General features: G+C 45.4%; 1 protein-coding gene across 1 annotated transcript in view; it reads left to right on the forward strand.

Moving 5' to 3' along the window:
• The window catches only part of LOC105490201 (G protein subunit beta 5), a 55,673-nt gene extending 33,498 nt beyond the window's left edge, over positions 1-22,175 (forward strand). Inside the window, exons 5-11 of the mRNA XM_011755605.3 lie at positions 1,972-2,104; positions 7,666-7,809; positions 9,940-10,031; positions 15,156-15,204; positions 17,296-17,392; positions 18,721-18,887; positions 20,635-22,175. Coding sequence (XP_011753907.1) covers positions 1,972-2,104; positions 7,666-7,809; positions 9,940-10,031; positions 15,156-15,204; positions 17,296-17,392; positions 18,721-18,887; positions 20,635-20,646 — 694 coding nt within the window. The 3' untranslated portion in view covers positions 20,647-22,175. The remainder of the gene's footprint in view (positions 1-1,971; positions 2,105-7,665; positions 7,810-9,939; positions 10,032-15,155; positions 15,205-17,295; positions 17,393-18,720; positions 18,888-20,634) is intronic.
• Positions 22,176-22,865: the final 690 nt, after the last annotated feature.

Here is a 22,865-nt window from a genome sequence, read left to right on the forward strand (position 1 = left end):
ACATATCCCAGCTCAGGGGTCAGGGAGGACCATAGTCCACAGCATGCTTGTCCCTTACCATAGCCTAAGTGCAAATCATTCTCTGCACATTCTTTTTTTTTTTTTTTTTTTTTAAGACAAAGAGTCTCACTCTGTTGCCCAGGCTGGAGTGCGGTGGTGTGTTCTCAATTCACTGCAACCTCTGCCTCCCAGGTTCAAGCAATTCTCCTGCCTCAGCCTTCCAAGTAGCTGGGATTACAGGTGTGTGCCACCTCGCCCAGCTAATTTTTGTATTTTTAGTAGAGTCAGGGTTTCTCCATGTTGGCCAGGGTGGTCTTGAACTCCTCACCTCAGGTGATCTGTCTACCTTGGCCTCCCAAAGTGCTAGGATTACTGGCGTGAGCCACCACGCCCAGCCTCCCCTGCACATTCTATAAACAAGTTTGCCAAAGCTAATTACTGATAAGAAACTACCCAAGGATACACCTGTGCATCTCCCAGGAAGCTGGGAAAGCAGAAGGGACCCTTGGCTTTCCCAGTGCGTCAGAAAACAGTGACCCCATCTTAAATATTGTTCCCTACAAAAAGAAAGCAGAGCACCTTAGGGTAAGGCTGGGGTTAGGTCTTTGGGGGGAAAAGAATAAAGTGAGGCTAGGATATTTTCTTGTTCTAGAAAGTAAAGGAACATTCAAGGACCAATAGGCGTCATATATAAAACAAAACAAAACAAAACAGGAGCTGGCTTGAAGAGGCCCCAAATTTGGGGTAATTTGAGCATCAAATGTAGTAATGATAATAATGGATCATGATACAATTAAGAAGAAAAATTTATGACTGTACAGTGATAGTGGGAAGGAGGATTCTTCATTACAGAAAAACACCAGCTAATAAATATGGAAGACATTATCAAAATAAATCAGCCTTTTCCACCCCTAAAGTAATATTTGATTCAAGCAAGGTTTGATTCATAAAGTTCCTGTATGAAAGTGGTTGAGGAAAGGATATTTTTATGGTCTCAAAAACATCACACCACAGATTATCACTGATTATGAACAAATTACCTTTACCCTGGAGATATCTAGTGGTCCACCTTAACCAAGTAATCAAAGTTGGCTTTACCAATCTTGGAAGAGATATTACAAGCCTTCTGACATGAAGCAATAAGAAAGAAGTACACAGTAGCACCTTGATACTCTTATTGCCAGAATGTTCTACAGTACTTGAATCTAACCATTAAGAAACCATCTGACAAATCTACCATATGTGACATTCTATACACAGCCAATCTTAAGATTTCCTGTCATGAACAACAAACAGTAGGTAGAGTCTGTTCTAGATTAAAAGATCTTAAAAAGGCGTAACAACTGAATGCAATATGTGAGCCTTGGTTGGGCCCTGGATCCTAGCGACAATAGGGGAAGATTGAATATGGCTGGCTTATTAAATGATGTTACGGAGGTTTTGTTGATTTTCTCAAATGTGATAAGGATGTGGTAGATAGGAGACTGTTCTTATTTTTAGGAGATGTAAATTTGCAAATGGAAGTGTTCAGAAGGAAAATGTCGTATCTGCAGTTTGCAGTCAAATGGTTCAGAATTTGCCCCTGCAGATATGACAAAATGTTACATCTGAATCTAAGGGAAGGGATCTGGGTATTCAGTATACTATTCTTTTTTTTTTTTTTTTTCAGTTTTACAGTAGGTTTGAAAATCTTCAAACTGGCCGGGCGCAGTGGCTCACACTTGTAATCCTAGCACTTTGGGAGGCCAAGGGAGGATTGCTTGAGGCCAAGAGTTCAAGACCAACCTGGGCAACATAGCGAGACCCTGTCTCTATTTAAAAAAAAAAAAAAAAACTTTAAAAGTTGGAGGAAAGGTTACAATATATGATACTGCTAAAGAGAATATGTTGAAAAGTTTATGTGATTGGGAAAGTAGACACATATTCTGTTACTCTGCATTAACCTTTGGTACTTCTTTCTTTCCATCCTAGTGGTTTGGATAATAAGTGTTCTGTGTATCCCTTGACGTTTGACAAAAATGAAAACATGGCTGCCAAAAAGAAGTCTGTTGCTATGCACACCAACTACCTGTCGGCCTGCAGCTTCACCAACTCTGACATGCAGGTAAATAAGCGGCCCCCGGTGTCAGGTTGACCTGCCAAGGAGCACTAAAGAGGAGCAGAGAGGAGAGGAAGCTTTTGGCATCTCTGTGAACAAGATGGGTGTGCTCCAGTAGTTTGCTCTAAGGGGAAGCTCCTATTGTTTCTCATCAGTTATTATTATGACTTTTAATAACGTGAGAAAGTTGGGGCTAGTGATGGTTGATAGAGTTGAGATAAACTACATGGCATATTGAAAATCCTCCTCTGACTGACTTGGCGAGGGTGGGAGTGGAGCAGAGAACCCCCTGGGGTAGAGGCAGTTACTGTGCCCTGGTCTGCGTGCTAACGTGTGTAAAGCTTCACTGAGCTGTCGGGCTTCAGAGCTGGGCACTACATGCATCTCACTTTACAGTCCTGTTTTAACCAACGCAAAAAGAAAATGCTTCACCATATTAAATCTTTGCTCTACTTTGAATACACTACAGTGAAAACAACACAACCTTTAACAGTTTGACTAAGTTTTATTTAGCAAGTGGTGAAAGCACCGCATCATTTATTTATTCACACTTATTCAGCAAACCTTCTCAGTACCTACTACCCACATTGCCAGATACCACATGGCTCTGGGGCCAAAAGCTCAGTCTTGGCCCTCAGGGACCTTCATGAAAACCAGTAATGGTTGGACAGTGGCGGAACTGGGGAGCTCCGAGCAGGAGGGGTTGGTCACAGACTTGCTGCTGTCAGTGAAGAAGGACCGCTGCCACTCCAGGCAGCCACAGCGTGTGAGGGAGCACAGTGGGAGGCAGGCAGCTGAGAGGTGGGTGGGGCCAGATCCCAGGGCTCCCTGAGTGCCTGGGCTGGACCCTGTAGGTGGCAGGAGCCCTTAAGGGGTGAGTCCGATTTGGGTTTGTTTGGAAGAGGAGGGTGTCTGAGTTAGATTACAGCCTTCCGTAGTTTACTCTGGCTTCAGTGATTGATGTCGGGGGGATGGGGAGGTTAGAAGCAGGGAGGTCAGGTGGCTGGGTAGTTGTTCAGTTGCTGACAGGAGGGATGTTGGGACTTGCAATATCGCCATTGTGCACCTGTTGTTTACACCTAATATTTGAGCCTAACCAGGAATCTTGCAGACTTGTTCAGCAGGGGGCACTGTGGCCACTGGCTGGCTGCAGTGGCCAAAACCAGATGTCTTTGGGCCTGAGGCAAACCAAAGCAACAGAGGACATTTAAGCTGGATGAAGGCAGGCTCAGGGGGCTACCGCAACCATCAGGCATCTGAAGCCCCTCTGTGGAGACCCATCAGCCTCACTCTGTGTTGCCACAGGGCAGGGTTGGGGATGAAAGGGGGCACCTCTAGGTTAAAAGGTGCTTTCTTTTCCAACAAGTAGCTTAGCCAGAGATAGAGGGAAGTCTCAGCTGGCTACCTCAGCGGGGACGTGGCCTGGGAGGCAGAGCAGGTAAAGGGTGGCTCCGGAGACAGACAGTAAGATTAGATCCTGGCTCCACCATGTTCTAGCTAGTGATCCTAGACAGCATTTGAATTTCTGCATGCTTCATTTTTCTTACCTGCACATGAGGATAGTAAAGTATTAAATCTGTCCTGCATAAGGTTTTCTGAGACTTAAACGAGATGATTCATATAAATAGTATAGTCCCTGGTAAATATTAGTAAGTGTTAACTGTTATTATTTATTTGTTTGTTTGTTTGTTTTTTGAGTCAAGGTCTCTCTCTAGTACCCAGGCTGGAGTGCAGTGGCACAGTCTGGGCTCACCAGCCTCCACTACCCAGGCTCAAGTGATTCTTCTGCCTCAGCCTCCCAAGTAGCTGGTGGGCCTGTAGTGGGTCTGCAAGCACGTGCCACCATGCCTGGCTAATTTTTGTACTTTTTGTAGAGATGGGGTCTCACTGTGTTGCCCAGGCTGGTCTTGAACTCCAGAGCTCAAGCGATCCATTCGCCTTGGTCTCCCAAAGTGCTGGGATTATAGGCCTAAGCCATCACACCCAGCCAATTTTATTATTATTAACACAAAGCTTCATGGGTGATTCTGATACACAGCCTAGTTTGGGTACTACTGAACTCATGAACCTCCAGCTTTCTTCAATCCCTGGGATCTAGGATGATAAAAGAGAAACTCAAGTGGCTGGTATGAGACTATGGTATTAAACCTACAAATTCTCTGCATTCCAGAACAAATGAGTGACAATGAGTTAGGGGTTCTGTTTAATGCATTTATGTGAATAAATGGTCTTTAAAATTTATTTTTACTTATAGTGAAGATCACAAACACAAAATTGAAAAGTATTAGAAATCTACTTTTAACTTTTAAAAACTATTCATTTTTTTAACCAAACAGTATGGTATGAAAATTTCCTAAATTAAAGAGCAAGACTGGGTCGTTGCTTAAAGAAAATTGTTTGGACCTGGTATCTCAAAATAAACTGTAAGTTATTGCAAGTGTTAGGAAAACGGTGAGTTGGAACAACCACTAGTGGGTGTGGGCCAGGAGAGACTAAGGGAATTCAAGCGTCTAACAAAATATTAATACCCAAATTCAGCCTCGGTTCAGGTTTTGTGTGTCCATAAGCTACTTTGCCAGCTTAAGTCATCTTATTGGATGTATGCAGGCCTCCTGAGGGAAGTCGAGGCTGGAGGGGGTCCTGTGGACAGCCAGTGGGTTCAATGCTAGGGTGGGAGCAGATTCCCCTCCTTGTAATTTGTTCCTTCCCTGCAGAAAAAGAAAAAAAAAAAATGAGTTTTTTTTTTTTTTTTTTTTTTGAGACCGAGTCTTACTCTGTTGCCCAGGCTGGAGTGCAGTGGCGTAATCTCAGCTCACTGCAACCTCTGCCCCCCAGGTTCAAGCAATTCTCGTGCCTCAGCCTTCCGAATAGCTGGGACAACAGGCATGAGCCACCACAACTGGCTAATTTTTGTATTTTTAGTAGAGATGGAGTTTTACCATGTTGGCCAGGCTGGTCTTGAACTCCTGACCTTGGGTGATCCGTCCACCTTGGCCTCCCAAAGTGCTGGGGGGAAAATGAGATTCTTTATGTGCAAGGCCTAACATATAAGAGAGAGGGGGAGAAAAAGGCAAAGGGGGCAAAGGGTGAGGAGGAGAGACCCTATCAGCAGCTGGAAATTGAAGGTGTGGTGTGGTCGGTGGGTGCACTGTGTGCTAGCGGCACATAAGGCCTGATTCCTCTTTTCTTTCCTCAGCCATCAGTCATCACCCACAAAGGACTATCTTGCGGACACTTACGCTGCAAGAGCCACTTCCTCCAGTCTTATCACCCCACCCAGGCCCTGTGGAGCAGCCAGAAGGCAGGGAGTAGGGAGGCTCTGCTATCCAGAGCTTCTCCCTTGCAGGTCCCCTCCGTTGCTGTCAGTACCCAGCTGGCTCAGGGCTCTGTGATGCCGCCAGCTGGGCCTATGAGGGCCCTGAACTGAGTCCTCACTGCGTTTCTCCCAACCCCAGGAAGGTATGCTCAGCCAGAGCCCAGGCCTCACACACACTGGCAGTGACAAAAAGTAAAACTTCAGCCCCGCCCCCGTGTCTTTCCCCCGGCACCCCCGTGTGCCTTTACTCTATGGCTGACCTTTGTACTCGTAAGCTATCTAGAGGCTCTTTGGGCCTCCGCCAGAGTTTCCTAAAATATACGTTTGCTCTTCTCATTCTCCTGCCCAGAAGCTTCCAGAGTGCCCTCTTGGCTTCAGGCTGAGTCCCCACCTGTGAACGGACTCACCTTTCATTTAGTGCAGACATAGGCCCCCCTGGAGTTTCTCTCTCCCCTTCCCTTCCTTCACCTGGCCAGCTCTCACTCTTCCTTGAAGACCAACTCAGATATCACCACACTGGATTTGGGACCCTCCTGTGTGCACACCTGGATCCAGTCACTGGATCCCAGTAACTACAGGGCCACAGAGACTCAGAGAAGCACTAGACTAGCAGTCAGGGCGCCTGGGTCGGGGCTTTGCTGCCTGACTGGAAGTTGCATCCTCTATCAGTTGGGCATAGTGCACAGTGGTGTTTGCACTTCCCCCCCCAGGATGGGGCAAGCAGTAGATGAAAGAGTTTGCAGTGTGTATGCAAAGGGGAGGTGCAAGTCTTTCTGTGGACAGCCTGAGAATAAGGACAGAGAGCTGGGCCAGCTGGCCTTCCCATGGGTCCTGTCTCACCTCCGTCAGGAGGCAGTGGTGAGACACCCATGCTGTTGTCTTCGATCCTTGTCCACTGGTGATGTCAACTCCCCAAGCGAACATCAGAAATACTTGCAGCCAAGCAAAGCTAAGGTTATCTGACCTCCTGCAGTAAGGGAGAACCTGCACTGGCAGAATCTTAGTAGGGTCTGAAAATGGAGGAATTAGGGAAGGGTACTTAGAGGATTTCAGGGTCCAGGCTTGGTGATTTGAAGGTGGGTCTTGCAAAGCCATTTTAGCTTTGGATTGGTGAGCCCAGCAAGGGAACAGTCTTGAAGTGAGTCTGGATGAGCAAGCTGTTAATCTTGTTAAGTTGTCTAATGGATTCACAGTCTTTTCTCCCAGGAGCAGGTATTTTCTCAGCAAGCAGTGAAGTTATTTTTACTCGGTCTCAGTCTGGTTTAACATAGTAACAGGAAAGTTGGCCTGGTCCCAGAATTGTTTAACACAGGGATGGGGAATTATGTTAGTTTCATTCTTACTGGCAATCCTATTAAACTGAATTCTGGGAGAACAGAAACTGAGACACAATCTTTCTGCAAACCCTCATGCATTAGCAAAGTGCCTGGCAGACACTGTCAGCACACAGCAAATGTTTCTTGAACCTGTATATGCATGAATATCCTCTTGCTCTCGTCAGTGGTCCTGGGAAGCCTCTGAACAGCACTGTGCTTGGGAAAAGCAACAACAGAGAACGTGTCCAACAAGATGCTGCCTAGACCCCTGCTGCTCCCAGTGTGTCCTGTGACCAGCCTCAGTGTTCCCTGGGAGCCTGTGAGAAGTGTAGACTCTCAGGCCCCACCCCAGACTCTGTATTAGCAAGCAGCCCAGTGATGTGCATCAGTATCCAAGAAGAACTTTAAGTGTCTGGCCCGCACAGCAGTGGGAGGCATCAAAGGTTTCAAACGTGCAGCAGAGACTAACGGAACACTTCCTACGAGCCAGGTGTGTGTAGAGCCCTGTAGGTACCACCATGAGGCCGCCAGGATTTCAGCTCTGCAGGGAGGCAGGCACATAAACACACAACTCAAGGACCGTGAGAGTGCAGGAAATGTACTTTTTCCTTCTTTGTATAGGAGAGAGATTTCTGTGCATGAACCCAGATACAGCAGGTGTGTCTGCGTGTGTGTGTGTCTGCGTGTGTGTGTCTGCGTGTGTGTTTGCGTGTGTGTGTGTGCGCATGTGTGTGTGTGTCTGCGTGTGTGTGTGTTTGCGTGTGTGTGTCTCTGCGTGTGTGTGTGTGCGCGCGTGTGTGTGTGTGTCTGCGTGTGTGTGTGTGTGTGTGTGTGTAGAGTCTGCTTTTTCCTGCAGAACGTTAAGCCTCTGATTGACTGCACCTGGCAGAAGCAATAACCACAGCCACCCACTTCCTGTCCTTTTCTGCGGGCAGATCCTGACAGCGAGCGGCGATGGCACGTGTGCCCTGTGGGACGTGGAGAGCGGGCAGCTACTGCAGAGCTTCCACGGACATGGGGCTGACGTCCTCTGCTTGGACCTGGCCCCCTCAGAAACTGGAAACACCTTCGTGTCTGGGGTAAAGACCCAACGGAAACTCCCTAGGGCTCCTATGTCCACTAAGGAGGCTTATGGTAGCAGTTCTTGTCCATTCATGGGATTAGCCTAGGCACTTCCCTAGAAGGGACTGCAGGAATTGTCCTCAACTCCCCACTAAACCCCCAGCTCCTGCAGTGACTGCACTGGCTCCAGGCCCCTCTTGGGGGCTTGGTGGGCAGCTACAGGGCTGAGCTGTGAGGGCCTCCTTCTGTTCTGCCACTGATGTTAGCAGTCTACAGAGTAATCTGGAATGTTGTCCTGTATGAGTGCTGCAACTCAAGGTGTATATCTGCCACATTTTAAAATGTCATTCCTCAAATAAATAGCAGAGACTTAGCATCTGAGAGCATCAGAGACGCGCACAAGGGCATGGCAGGTCAGATGGCTACTGAGCTGAGGCAACGCTGTGATGCCGCCAGGGCCTTGGGGCCTGTGGGGCACTCTCCCACCCCACCCCTACCAGCCACCATCCTCCCTCCCATCACAGGGTGCAAGAAACAGAGGCTTTGAAAGCTCAGAGTTGGCACACAGGGCCACAGAGACTCAGAGAAGTGCTAGACTAGCAGTCAGGGCGCCTGGGTCGGGGCTTTGCTGCCTGACTGGAAGTTGCATCCTCTATCAGTTGGGCATAGTGCACAGTGGTGTTTGCACTTCCCTCCCCAGGATGGGGCAAGCAGTAGATGAAAGAGTTTGCAGTGTGTATGCAAAGGGGAGGGGCGAGTCTTTCTGTGGACAGCCTGAGAATAGGGACAGAGAGCTGGGCCAGCTGGCCTTCCCACGGGTCCTGTCTCACCTCCGTCAGGAGGCAGTGGTGAGACAGGACAGTGACGCACACACTGTCAGGTGACTTCTGCAGCTGGGACACCTAAGGGACCTTTGCTCCAGGCTGCCCACACATCGATCCTAGGAGCCAGGCAAGGGCTGTATGAGCTGTAGTCAGCAGGGACCCTGATTTTCTTCCTGGGTATTCGGCCATGTGTAGATGTTTCACCCCTGTGCCTTGGTATCCGTGTTTATCTCTCCTCGACTCTACTGTGTTTTTTAAAAATTACTGCTATTACTGGAGATCATATTGTCTCATCCAGAGCACTAAACTGCATCCAATTTCTTGTCCTCTAAAGACGTGAAGGCCTTTCTGGTTTCTTTGCCCACATTTTCAGTAAAGACACTTGGGCCACGGGCCTTCCTCAGATGTGTGATGGTGCTTCATTACACACCTCCCTCTGCTCCAAGTTGAAACCAATAACTTGGACACCAATTTTAAGCTGTTACTTTTTGACTGTTTAAGCTGTTTGACCATTTAAGCTATTTGACTATTGAGAGTCCACATTCTACTTCTTGAGCTTGATAACATGACCACTCTGCAGGAACTTATCAAGCTGCTCCCAGAGCCTTGACAGTATAATGGGAAAACCCTCACGTCTGTGACCCTCTGGGTCATGTTAGCAACCTGAAGACAGCATTGACTTTACAGGTGTTGAGGCAGACGTCCGGGGAGGTGACTTGCCTAAGCCACCCGGCGCGTCAATGGCAGCACCCTGATGGGCCTCTGGTTTGCGGATTCCCAGCCCGGCATGCTGCTGAGGGTGCAGATGGCCCGGGGCGCCTGGCTCTCCAGCTTTGCTGAGGGCTGCTCCATACACCGAAACAAAGCTGGGACTCTCAGCTGCTCCATTTGGGCACTGCCAACCCATTAATGTCACAGCTAGAGAGGGCCCACCACGCACCACTGCCTGCCTGCCTTGCCCTCTGGGCTTAGGGAGGCAAGTATAAAGAGAAGAGAGAAAAGAGGGAAAACGAAGGGAAGGGAGATACCCGGGGGAGGGTAAGAAGGGTTTGCCTCCATTCAGAAATGCTCAAAAGAAGAAAACAAGCTAAAAGAGGAAACTGAGTGCCTTGCCTCCTGCCTCCCATCCCAAGACCTAGTTTAGGCTGCTAAGGGCTTTCTGACTGAGGAGACTGCCCTCAGGTAAAGCTAGTCTCAGAAAAGTGTGTTGTCAACCATTTGCTAATGGGAAATAAATGGTCTCTGTTATATAACTGGGACTCGTGCCTTGTCTATAGACATTCCTTGAAGTGGCCATAACTCTGGGTAATTTTGCATTTGTAGGGATGTGACAAGAAAGCCATGGTGTGGGACATGCGCTCCGGTCAGTGCGTGCAGGCCTTTGAAACACATGAATCTGACATCAACAGTGTCCGGTCAGTGAGTAGAATGTTCATGCCACCTCTCTGTTCTGCCGGCATTGCCTGGCTTGGGTAATCCTTAGCCAAGGAACCGCCTCCAGATCAGTTTACTTGGCTGAGAGAGGCCTCCCCAGGAAGAAAGGCTGATTGTGGTGGAACTGAACAGTGCTTCAGAACTCATGGAGAATTTTAATTTAATTGCATTAGGAGCAATTAATATCCTCCCTAGGTTGAATCAGCATTTTTCATCCATTCATTCAATAAATATTTACTGAGTATTTATATGCTAGATATTATTCTAGAAACTGGGAATAGACTAGTGAACAAGATAGACAAGGTCTCTACTCTCTTACAGGAGACAAACTAGACCAAACACAAATATACAATTTCAGATACTGATAACTACTATGGTAAAAGTAAAATAGGGAGATGGGATGGGTCATTTCTTAGAGGTCAAAGACAGCCTTACTGAGAAGGTGACATTTACATTGAGGCCAGGATGATGAAAGAGCCAGGCACGCAAAGAGCTGGGGGAAAAGCACAGAGATGAGAGGTTAAGGGACCTAAAAAAAGGCCAGGTGGTCACTGGAGAGTTTTGAGTTGGGAGGGGTAGGGGTGGCTAACCTGATCATAAAAGATCTCTCTGTTGGGAAGCCGAGGCGGGCAGATTGCTTGAGCCCAGGAGTTTGAGACCAGCCTAGGCAACATGGTGCAACCCTGTCTCTACCAAAAAAAAAAATACAAAAATTTAGCTGGGCATGGTGATGTGCGGAGGAGGCTAAGGTGGGAGGATCGATTGAACCCGGGAGATTGAGGCTACAGTGAGTCGAGATGGTGCCACTGCACTCCAGCCCAGGCAACAGAGTGAGACCATGTCTCAAAAAGAAAAAACCCAAACAAACCAAACAGATCACTGGCTATATGGAGAAAACATTGTAGGGAACAAGAATGGAAAAATGACGACCAGTTAGAGGTGGTTGTGTGAGTTCAACAAAGATACGATGGTGACTGGAACTAAGGAAGACATGGTGGAGACAGAAATGTCAAGAATTACGAAATGTCTGAGATTTTGTCTACCTACATGTTAACAAGTTGGGCTGCCATAGCTCATGGATGCTGGTAGAAGACACGAGACTCCTGGGTCAGAGATGAAAGACAGTTTATTACTGATAGTAATGGCAGTAGCCAGGATATCAGCTTGTTTGTGCTGGTATTTGAGCCCCAGTTCCACAGGGAGACATGAAAAGGGCCAAATGACACTGGCAGATGCAAGGGATGCACTCTAGAAGAACCCTGAGCTTAGGGAACCCACATCTTTTATCGAGGGCAGTAAGCAGCAGTCCATGTGCTAAGACAGGGAAGACTGGAAGGATAGGGGGAAGAGGTGGGTTTTGCATATGGATTGGGGAGCTCTCTTTGGGGCTGGTTAGGTTTGAGATGCCTATTAAACATTCAAGATGTCAAGTAAGTAGCAGGATCCATGAATTAGATCCTAAGAGAGAGGTCAGGACTTGCCATGTATGGAAGATGGTACTGTTGAGACAGTTTATAAAGTATTTTCATTATACTCAGAACTCCCAAGAATCTTCATTATACTTAGTGGGAAAACACGAGAATTGTTTCTCTTAAAAACAAGAACAAAAAACAATACGTACTTACTTTAGTACTCCTTGCCCTCAAATGTGGGATAAGGAAAAAGCAAAAGGACTCTCACTTATTGTAAATATGCAGTAATTACCTAGAAAATCAAAAGAAATCAATCTGAAAATCACTACAGATAGTAAATGAAGTTAGTAAAATGCAAGATAGAAGATAAAGCCACAAAAATAAGCCACTATGTATTAATAAAGTATAGTCATTCCTTGGTATCTGTGGGAGATTGGTTCCAGGACCTCCCTCAGATACCAAAATCCTACATAAAACTATGTAGTATTTTCTCAGGGTATGCTGAAGTTATAAAAATAAATAAATAATAAAATTAAAGTGGTATAGTATTTGCATATAGCCTATGCACATCCTCCCATGTACTTTAAATCATCTCTCAATTACTTATAATATCTAATAAATGTATATGCAATGTAAATAGTTGTTAGACTGTATTGTTTGGAGAATGATGACAAGAAAAAAGGTTCAGTACAGATGCAACAATCCTTTTCTTTTTTAGAATATTTTTAATCTGCAGTTGATTTTATCCATGAGTGTAGAACCCATGGCTATGGAGGGCCAATGTACAGCTTTAAAATGCACACACTCAGCTGGGCGCTGTGGCTTATGCCTGTAATCTCAGCATTTTGGGAGGCCAAGGTGGGCAGATCACTTGAGGTCAGGAGTTGGAGACTAGCCTGGCCAACATGGTAAAACCCCGTCTCTACTAAAAATACAAAAATTAGCCAAACATGGTGGCACATGGCTGTAATACCAGCTACTTGGGAGGCTAAGGCACGAGAATCGCTTGATTCAGGAGGCAGAAGTTGCAGTGAGCCGAGATCACGCCACTGCACTCCAGCCTGGTCGATAGAATGAGACTCTTTCTCCAAAATAATAATAATAAAAAAATAAAATGCACACTGTCTCACCTGAGCTGTTTCATCTCCCTTGAGCCCTCTGCCTCTAACCTCCTTTGACCATCAGTTTTCAACTTAAGCTTCCCTCTGTCCAGGAAGCCCCCCTGGTTTCCAGGGCTGACTTAGGTGCCCTCCTGTGTGAGGGGGACCACACTGCATGGCCAATTTACTCATCGATCTCCTCCTGCACTGAGGAAGTCAGAGAGAGAGAGAGAGAAAATCTTGCTTTTTAAAGTATTTGAAGTAACCAAACTTTTTAAACTATTTATGAATTCTTAATGGGAGAAATAAAAGATGATGTTGATAAATGGAGACATAAACCCAATTATTGATAGAGAACACTATAACTTAAAAATTTAAATGGCCATTTTTCTATATAGAGTGAATGCAGTTTCAATTAAGTTAGTTTATGGAACGGTGTAAATTGATGCTGAGACTCATCTTACGGATGCTACAGGGACTGATTCAGTGGGCCATGTTCAGGGTACCTTTTGATTTTCTTCCAGGGCAAACACTGGCTACCATGTCTACCCAAGGCTGAGGTTCTACTGAGCATTGTCATTGTTCTCTTAGCATGCCCTTTGTAGTACACTGGATTAGTTAGGACATGGGCTTGTATGAGAGAAGCCCAAATAACAGTGACTTAAACCAGATGGAAGTTTTTTCTCACCTTAAAATCTGAGCTGCTATGACAGCTCATTCTGTCTTCGCAACCCACTCCCTAGGATGGTGCTCCCTCTCCTGCCCCCACTGGCCTACCACCATGCCTTCTTTCCAGCTGGCTGGTAGAGGAGAGTTGCACTTATCGCTTCTGTCTGCATCCCATGAGCCAGAACATGATCATATGGCCACATCTGGCTACAGGAAGACTAGAAACAGTTTTCATTCTGCCGTGTGCCCAGGAAAAACAGAACAAACCGGTGTTTTTCGGTGGGGTTCACTATTAGCATTTTGGGAAGGACATTTCATTGTAAGGGAATGTTCCATGTAAGACATTTACCATCCGTGTGGCCCAGCCACTGAATTCCAGTAGCACCCCCTGGGTTTGGTGCCATTCAAAAAAAATCCTGCTTTTATTTAACCATAGCTATAGGAGAGAGAGAGGGGACACTGGGGGCACAAAAAGTCTCTTCCAGATAATCTGCGTATTACCTGGAAGATAATACACTTGGTCCCTGAACTTCCCACCAGCAGAAGGAAATCATAGCCCATGTGGCCCCAAATGGTATTTAGTCTAGAAATCATTTTGACATTGGAATATGGATGCGTCAGATACTCCATGAATTCATAATGCTTTCAAAAACATAATGTGCCCACACCGTGATGGACTGACTGGGGCAGAGCTGAAAATGGTTAACATTTCTCATCCAGCTTTTCTCTTCTCCATCCCCGTCTTTCAGGCCAGTGTAAGTTAGTCACACAAAGTCAAGCTTCCCTCTCGTTTGCCAAATGTTTTGACTCTCCCCTCCCGCGGGTAGGAGGAATAACTTTAGCTGTTTTAAAGGGCTGCTCCTCCTCTGGCTTTTGTGGAGCTATAGGGTAAGTCACTGGCACAAGAAAGAAGAAACAAGCCTGGTGTGGTAGCTCACACCTGTAATCCCAACACTTTGGGAGGCCTAGGAGGGTGGATCACTTGAGGTCAGGAGTTCGAGACCAGCCTGACCAACATGGTGAAACCCCATCTCTACTAAAAATACAAAAATTAGCCAGGCATAGAGGCATGTGCCTGTAATCCCAGCTACTTGGGAGGCTGCGACATGAGAATCGCTTGAACCTGGGAGGTGGAGGTTTGTAGTGAGCCGAGTTCAGGCCATTGTACTCCAGCCTGGGTGAGAGAGTGAGACTCAGTCTCAAAAAAAACAAAAAAAGAAACAATGGAAGGTGTGGGGAACACAGCCGGGTGAGGCAGAGCGGAGGGGTTTAAAGACATTTGCTCTCATTCTGCCTCTGGATTATAATTTAGGACCCATATTTCTCACTAATCATTGAGAAGAGAATGACTATAGCAGTAATAATCATCATTCATGGAATGTGTTTTAATTGGCACCATGCCGGATTCTTTGCATGGACTGTCTTACGTAAACTTCACAGCAGAAAATATGCATTATTACTCTCACTTTTCAGATGAGGAAACTGAGGCTGGGCAAGAGGAAGTCATTTGCCAAAAGTATCGCAGGTAGTAAATGGTCAGTGCAGACATCCCATGTGGCTTTGTGCATCTGATTCCGTGTCTGTGCTCATAACCCCTTTCTTATCCCTGAGCTCTGGGCCAAGTCTTAGAAATTAGATATGTGATTGAGGGAAACTATATTTACAGGGGGTCTGCTCTGTGTTCTGTGCCTGATATCAACACACATTATCTCACTCTACAAGGCCAGCATCATTGTCCCCCACTAACAGGGAAGAAAACTAGAAGTCAGTGGGCCTGACGTATGAGCTTCCTCTTCTGTCTTCTACTGCAAATATTCCTTAAGTCCCTAGAAGTAGAGATTCTGATTCCAAGGGCCTAGCATGGTTCTGATGGGCATCCAGGGTCGGGAATCACCACCCTGGATAAAGTACTTTCTCTCTGCAGGTACTATCCCAGTGGAGATGCCTTTGCTTCAGGGTCAGATGATGCTACGGTATGTTTCTAAGTTATTGAGAGCTTTTCCTATTCAATAGAGGGATCTGCTAACTTATTTTTAGAAAATAACTATTTTTCTGGTTATAGAAGTAATGAGTACTCAATGAAGAAAATTTGGGGGAATATTAAATTACCTTGATCTCCTTACCCAAGAAAAATCATAGTTGGATGAATTCCTTTCTGACTTTTTTCTTTTTGACAAACAAAATGCTTTGTAATTTGGCATTTTCACTTAACAGAATGTGAACATTTTCCCAGGCCGATAAATATTTCTCTCCATTATATTTTCTTAATGATTGAGTTGTATTCCATGTTATGAACGTGACATCCGTCTTGAATTTTTGGCTCTTATCAAGGTTTTTTTTTTCTGTTAAAAACATTGCTATTAGTGTTTTTGTACCTTGCTTATCATTTCCTTAGCATTCTCAGACATAACTTGCTGAGCCATAAATAGACCCAGTTTTAAGGCTTTTGATACTGATTGCCAAATTATTTTCAAGAGAAAAAATATTTTCTTGTTGCCCTCAAAATATAAAATACCTTATGAAATAATGGTTTTCATTCTCATTTTCTGCTAAAGAAATTACGAAAGAATAGATTGAGAGTTTTGAAATAATGAAAATGTAAAACTTCTGTATGTCAAAGCTATATAACAACATAAGGGAATACATCATGGAAACTTCTTGCCACATACAGTACAGGCCAAGTTGAAATCCTGTAGATATGAATAGGGTTACATAAGCAGTAAAACGAACACTCCAATTAAAGAAGAGGGTAAAATGCAGGTCATTTACAAAGCAGTAAATCCAAAATGGCAAGTAAACACCTGAAAATGTTTTCAAAGTCACCCATAATCAAAGAAATGTATGTTTTAAGTTTTCAGTGGTCGGATGCCCATTTTGCCACTTGGATTAGCAAAGAAATGCTCAGAGGTTGGGTTGGTGGGGAGCCTGGAACAAGCCTGGGGTCAGGATAGTTGGCATCACCCTGCTAGAGGGCAGATACGAATCAAGAGCTTGAAAACATCTCTACTTGGCCAGGCATGGTGGCTTATGCCTGTAATCCCAGCACTGTGGGAGGCCAAGGTAGGTGGATCACCTGAGGTCAGGAGTTCAAGACCAGCCTGGCCAGTGTGGTGAAACCCCATCTCTACTAAATGAGACTAACAATACAAAAATTAGCCAGGCGAGGTGGCGGGCACCTCTAATCCCTACTACTCTGGAGGCTGAGGCAGGAGAATCATTTGAACCCGGGGAGGCAGAGGTTGCAGTGAGCCAAGATTGCGCCATTGCACTCCAGCCTGGGTGACAAGCGAAACTCCATTTCAAAATAAAATAAAATAGAAAATAAAACATCTCTACTTCTGATCTGGTCATGCTATTTCCTGATAACTCTTCTAAGGATTCTATTTCTTACCTCGTCTAAGGAAAATACCAGAAACACATGTAAAGATTTTTATGTAAGAATAGTCATCATAATATTTATAAAAGAGAAAAATTAAACACAACCGAAACAACAGGATTTGGCTAAATAGATTCTGATATATTCAGTAACCATATATATAATGTTTTTTGAAGTTTTCTTTTAATGATATGAGAAAGTAGGTATAACCTAATGTTAATAGAAGCAATAGTGAAACATCCAGCCCATTCAGATACACACATAAAATAGAAATAGGACTGAAGGAAACAGCTCAAAATTAGTAAATACCTCTAGGATTTAGGGTGACCCTCATTTCCTTCTGTATACATTTCTGAATATTTCAGAATTTTCTACAATCAACATGTGCCCTTTATCAGAAAAAAAAAAAAAATGGGGCTTCCTTTTGTTTTTATACCTGAAGAAATTTGCTATATTTGTCATTTCTTTACTGACTCATAGAGATTAATAGGAATCGGGACTCTTTACTGACTAATAGAAATTAATAGGAGTCGGGACTAAAGGATGAAATAACAGTAGGAAAAACTAAGAAGTTTTTCCTTCATCCTTTAAACTGCACAAGTCACTAGCACCTACCTGTAGCTCTGTGGTCATCACATCACCAAACTGAAGCCAGAAGTAAGTGCTGCTTTATTTATTTGCCCCCCAGTGTCGCCTCTATGACCTGCGGGCAGACAGGGAGGTCGCCATCTATTCCAAAGAGAGTATCATATTTGGAGCATCCAGCGTGGACTTCTCCCTCAGTGGTAAGATTTTATTTCAGAAACTTTTCCCGGGACTGTAAGACAGGACCGGAATGAAACTAGCGCTCCACCATCACTCAGTTCCTTTTCATTAACCGAGCTTCCTGTGGACCAGTATGCAAAATCATCCACATTTGCACCAGTTTTCCTCCTCTGAGCTTCTGACCTCCCACTTTGCCCTGCTCCAGGCAACTTCCCCTAGCCCCATTCACTCCAGGGGGAGATGAAGGCTGTGTACTCACCTAATGCTGTCCTTCAAGGCAATGAAGTGTCAGAAATTCACTTCTGCAATGCTCTCAGGCATTTTTCTCCCCAGTCTTTGCTTCTCTTCATGCCCCAAAGGGAACTTTTCTCTAAGGTGGAGGTTAAGCAAGAGTCCCTTCTTGACCAGGCACTGTGACTCACGCCTATAATCCCAGCACGTTGGGAGGCCAAGGCAGGCGATCACTTGAGGTCAGGAGTTCGAAACCAGCCTGGCCAACACGGTGCAACCTTGTCTCTACTAAAAATACAAAACTTGGTTGGGCATGGTGGTGAATGCCTGTAATCCCAGCTACTCGGGAGGCTGAGGCAGGAGAATCACTTGAACCTGGGAAATGGAGCTTGCAGTGAGCTGAGATTGTGCCACTGCACTCCACCCTGGGCAGCAGAGCGAGACTCCGACTCAAAGGGAAAAAATAAAATGAGTCCCTTCTCAGTGCCGTGAAGCTCATGGCTCCTTTGTGGGAAGTTGCTAGTGAAAAAGCATAGCTCCAGAAAGATCATGTCAAAGAAAGAAAGCAAAATGGAAAGTTAAAGCAGAGGTAACAGGCTGGCTACCTGGACCACTCGATTTCCCCAGACACATCCCTAGACTATCTGCACATGAAGTTCCTGCTACTGCCTGGAACATCTTTTCCCTGCCTTCTCTGCATGACTGACTCCTATTCAACCCTCAAGAGCCAGCTCAAATGTCACTTTAACTTTCTCTCTTTAAACAAGTTTTACAAGTTGTTAACTAGCAAATGACTAGAAATAATTTATTTGTGTCTGCAGTGCCCCCCTTGATACCCCTTCCTCTCTGGTGCCATAGCACTTTACGTGTGTAAAGCACTTGCATTATGGCTGTTACCATGGGATGCTACAGTGATCTGTTCCTCTCGGCCCCACATCCTCCACCAGGGGCCGTGACTGTGCTTTCTCCCCTTTAAATCCTCAAGGCAAAGTAAAGTGCCTAGGACTCAGTGGGCCTGAATCACTGCTTACTGAATGAGTGAGTGAGTGACAGTCATGTAATGAGAAACAGGAAGCAAGGAACTGGCTTAACAGCTATCATCTCACCCTGCTTCAAGGTCGCCTGCTGTTTGCTGGATACAATGATTACACTATCAACGTCTGGGATGTTCTCAAAGGGTCCCGGGTCTCCATCCTGTTTGGCCATGAAAACCGCGTTAGCACTCTACGAGTTTCCCCCGATGGGACTGCTTTCTGCTCAGGATCATGGGATCATACCCTCAGAGTAAGAGAGGTGGTTTTCTCTTTTTCTGTGTGTGAGAGGAGAGGGGAGGGGTGACGGGCCTTCTGAAGCAGAGGGAAGGCTTTCAGAGTAAGCTCAGGTGGGCCTGGTCAGCCTCGCGGAGCTCTCGTTTCCGCTCTGCCCACAGCCACAGGAGGAACTAGTTGCCTGGAGAGGTAGTGAGTGCCCCATCAATGCAGGTATTTTCGTACAGATTCGACAACTGCGTATCAGCCTGTAGGTGAGGGAATAGTTAGGCTTCATCATCCAGAAAGTTCCTTTTGACCCTAAAAGTCTGATTCTTGTGATTCTAGCCTTTGGCAAACCACAGATAACCAGTCTTTTCTCCTATAGTATAGGGTTCTTATTACAATTATTAACCGTGTGCTGACGAGGGTCACAGATCCAAGAGGCTGTGAAGCCCCTGAAATTATTACTTTTATCTTCCTTTTTTTTTTTTTTTTTTTTAGTTTTCCTATAGCTTAATTTTGGAAGTGAAGCCCCTGAAATTATATATGCCAAATTTGGGGTGTATGCATTTTGTCCTCATGGCTTTCATTAAATTCTCAAAGATAGCTCCATAACCTTGTTGAGTGTTGGCTCCCCCAAAATACTACCAAAATAGCCTGTTTAAGCCGGGCGTGGTGGCTCACACCTGTAATTGTAGCACTTTGGGAGGCTGAGGTGGGCAGATCACTTGAGGTCAGGAGTTCCAGACCAGCCTGGGCAACATGGTGAAACCCCGTCTCTACTAAAAATACAAAAATCAGCCAGGCGTGGTGGCAGGCACCTGTAGTCCCAGCTACTCGGGAGGCTGAGGCAGGAGAATCGCTTGAACCCAGGAGGCAGAGGTTGCAGTTAGCCGAGATCATCCCACTGCACTCCAGCCTGGGCAACAGAGCAAGACTCTGTCTCAAAAAAAAAGATGCCCATTCATAGAGCAAAGCTAAATTGATTGCTTACCTCAGTGTGGAACATCAAGAATTGGTAGAGGTGTAGTGGCATCTCAGAAGAGGAGGACAAAGGCATGCACGAGGTTTTTTTGGTCTGGTTTAAGGCAGGTCTTTGTTGGGGGCCACTTAATTAGGATTGGACAACTTTGTGATATAATAGTTTTAGGATTGCTGGACATGGGTGGGGGAGGGTTTCGAACGAACCCTTTAAAAGTAAGTACTCATTTGATGCTCTATATTGTCCTGAGACGTGGGTGTATTTTCTAAAGAGGGTAAGTTGAGTAGTCTAGTGTTAGGATTTTTGCAAAATTCCTGAAGCAAATAAAAAAGTTATCTGTGAGTTCATCTTCCTGGGTAAGAGTGTCCTAAATGAGTAAAGTCCTGTTAATGTGTACGGTGAGCTGTATGGGTTCAAATGGTTTTGGTTGTCAATCTGTTGAGTAAAGTCCTGTTAATGTATACGGTGAGCTGTATGGGTTCAAATGGTTCTGGTTGTCAATCTGTAAGAGTAACCAGACCCTAGTAAGGAGGCTGCAGATGCCCCACAAACAATTAACTAAGGGAGGAGGGGATCGGGTCCAAAGAAGCACCTTTGCGTTGCTAGGAGTACAGTGTTATCCTTCTAAGGCACAGGAGCACCCTATTTTGGATGGGGTGTGTGTGTGTGTGTGTGTGTGTGTGTGTGTGTGTGTATGCCCATGCATGTGTGTGAATAGACTAATTTTATCTCTTTAAGCTCAAGTTTTATAAGTTGTTAACTACAAAGGTCTAAAATCTATCTGTTTGTGTCTTCACAGGTCTGGGCCTAATCATCTCACAATGCACTCATGTATACCTGAGAATTTGAAATCTTCACATGTAAATAGATATTACCTCTAGAGGAGCTTAGGTTTACTGCGGTTTAGCTTAGGGGAGCAACCATGGCTCACAGGTCACTAAGCGTCTCCAATATGACTATTAAAACTGTCACCTCTGGAAATACACTAGTGTGAGCCTTCAGCACTGCGAGAATACCTTCAAGTACAGTATTTTTCTTTTGGAACACTTTAAAATGTATCTGTTTTTAAGGTTATTCTAAATTATAGTAGCCTCAACTCATTCTGTCACCAGTAGAATTCAGCAGTTAATATAGTCCGTATTATTTCTTTGAGTCAATTCATTTTCAGAGCACTTTAAAGTCTGATATTTCTTGTGCACTGTGATGCCTGGAACCTTCGTCTGGAAGTGCTGGTTTTATGGACTGAGGACTGGTAACTGGTCTGGATAGAAGCAAATTCCAATTCCAAATGTAATCAGACAAAAATCACTTTTTTTAGAATGTTTTTATTGTAAAAGTGTCTTTTTCAGCTTCCTGTTCTATTGTCTTTTTTCAGGTAAAACATTTTTGTCTATGGTGAACTGCTGTAAATGACATAGAGAAATGCCTCAAAAGGACAGGTGGTTTGACTGATGAATGATGATGATGTCACTGTGTCACTTGGACAGGGCGTTTTCTCTGAATTGAAAGGAAAGCCAGTGCTGTTTGTAAACAAATGCTTCTGAGAGCAAGCAAAACTCTGTGTAGGAACACAGGATAGTAAACTTATTTAAAAACCTATTAGTAGAATTAGTGGAAACACTTAGGTTAAAGTGGATCTTGTCCATATAAATTATATCCATATGTATTGCATTGCAATTATAATTACATATGCAAATTGATTGATAGTCATGAATAATAATGTCTGCTTCTCTTATACAGAAAGAAAAACAATATTAAAAGAAGATCTTCTCTTTATTTGAGACTCAGAATTCCTTCTGGAAGAAGGAAGTACTTTTTGTCATAGGATCCCTTCTTTTCCTTTTTTGGTTTTTTTGTAAGATGTAGATGCTTAGTCTTTGCTTTAGAAAACTTCTCATTTAAAAAGATGGCACGCATTATTATCTAGGGGAATAAAAGGTCACCTCAGACACCAGATGTCATTCCTGGTGAGGCCTGCCCTGCGGCCTCGTGGGTGGCCTGGGGTCTGCCGGCAGGTTCTGGCTGCGCCTGAAAGCTGCAAGCACCCTGTCCCTTGGACTGTCGGGTCTCCTCTCCTGGTCCTGCTCCAGCCCAGCCCTTCTTCTGGTGGTAGCTCTGGCTTTGCAAGCCCAGCTCCAGGCCCTGCTCCTCAGAGAGACTGTTCCAGAGCTTGAGCTGGGCACAGCCATAGGACAGGCCTGGAGCAGATGCTCCAGGGGTATGCCAGGCCCACCCTCACAACTGCTTGTTCAGGTATCGTGATGGGCCACTCGGTCCAAAATCAGCCCGGCCAGCTTTTCCATCATCTCACTTCAAATAAACATAATAATTTGATCATTTGCAGAGCAGTTACTGGTGGTTTTACTGCACACCGGGGTCTGGGGTAAAGAGAGAAAAATAAAAGGCCTCTGCCTGCCTCCAATGAGCCCAGAGAGAGTGCTTTTAAGTCCCAGTAGATTCCAGTCTGGGCAGGGGCTCAGGAAATGGGCCCAGTGTCTGGCCAGCTCCTGCCAGCTGCTGAAGGGGTCAGGGACACCATGGGATTCCTGAGCTCTGCTCCAGAATGTCCCATAGTGGCCTCTGGTGCAGCTGGCCGCCTTGTGGTGGCATGCCCAGCCCTCTGTCCCACAGCCTTTTTTTTTTTTTTTTTTTTTTTTTGGCTCTGCAGTGTGCCTTCCGGCTCCCAGAAGTGAAGGTCGGCACAGGAAAGGAAGGAAAGGTGGCCCAGGGGAAGCACATTCCGGGTTCTATGTTTGGAGGGGTGGAGAGCATCTTCAGGATATGTGCAAAGTAGACTGTGATTTTCCAATCCAAAAAGCCACTTTACAGGCCCAGGGAAAGTATTCCGGAGAATGCTTCCACTCCCCACATGGGCAGGAAGCCCCCTCCGCTGTGAGCTTGCGCTGTCACGGGGGGTGCTGCCGGGATTTGGACTATGTGACAGCATGTGGAGACTCAGGGGTAAGCTCCATGGAATAGGTTGTGTTTTGCAGATCGAAAATAACGCTGAGTGCATTTTATAATCAGCTT

Source organism: Macaca nemestrina, chromosome 7, assembly GCF_043159975.1.
Source record: "Macaca nemestrina isolate mMacNem1 chromosome 7, mMacNem.hap1, whole genome shotgun sequence".
In the NCBI taxonomy this organism is placed as follows: domain Eukaryota; kingdom Metazoa; phylum Chordata; class Mammalia; order Primates; family Cercopithecidae; genus Macaca; species Macaca nemestrina.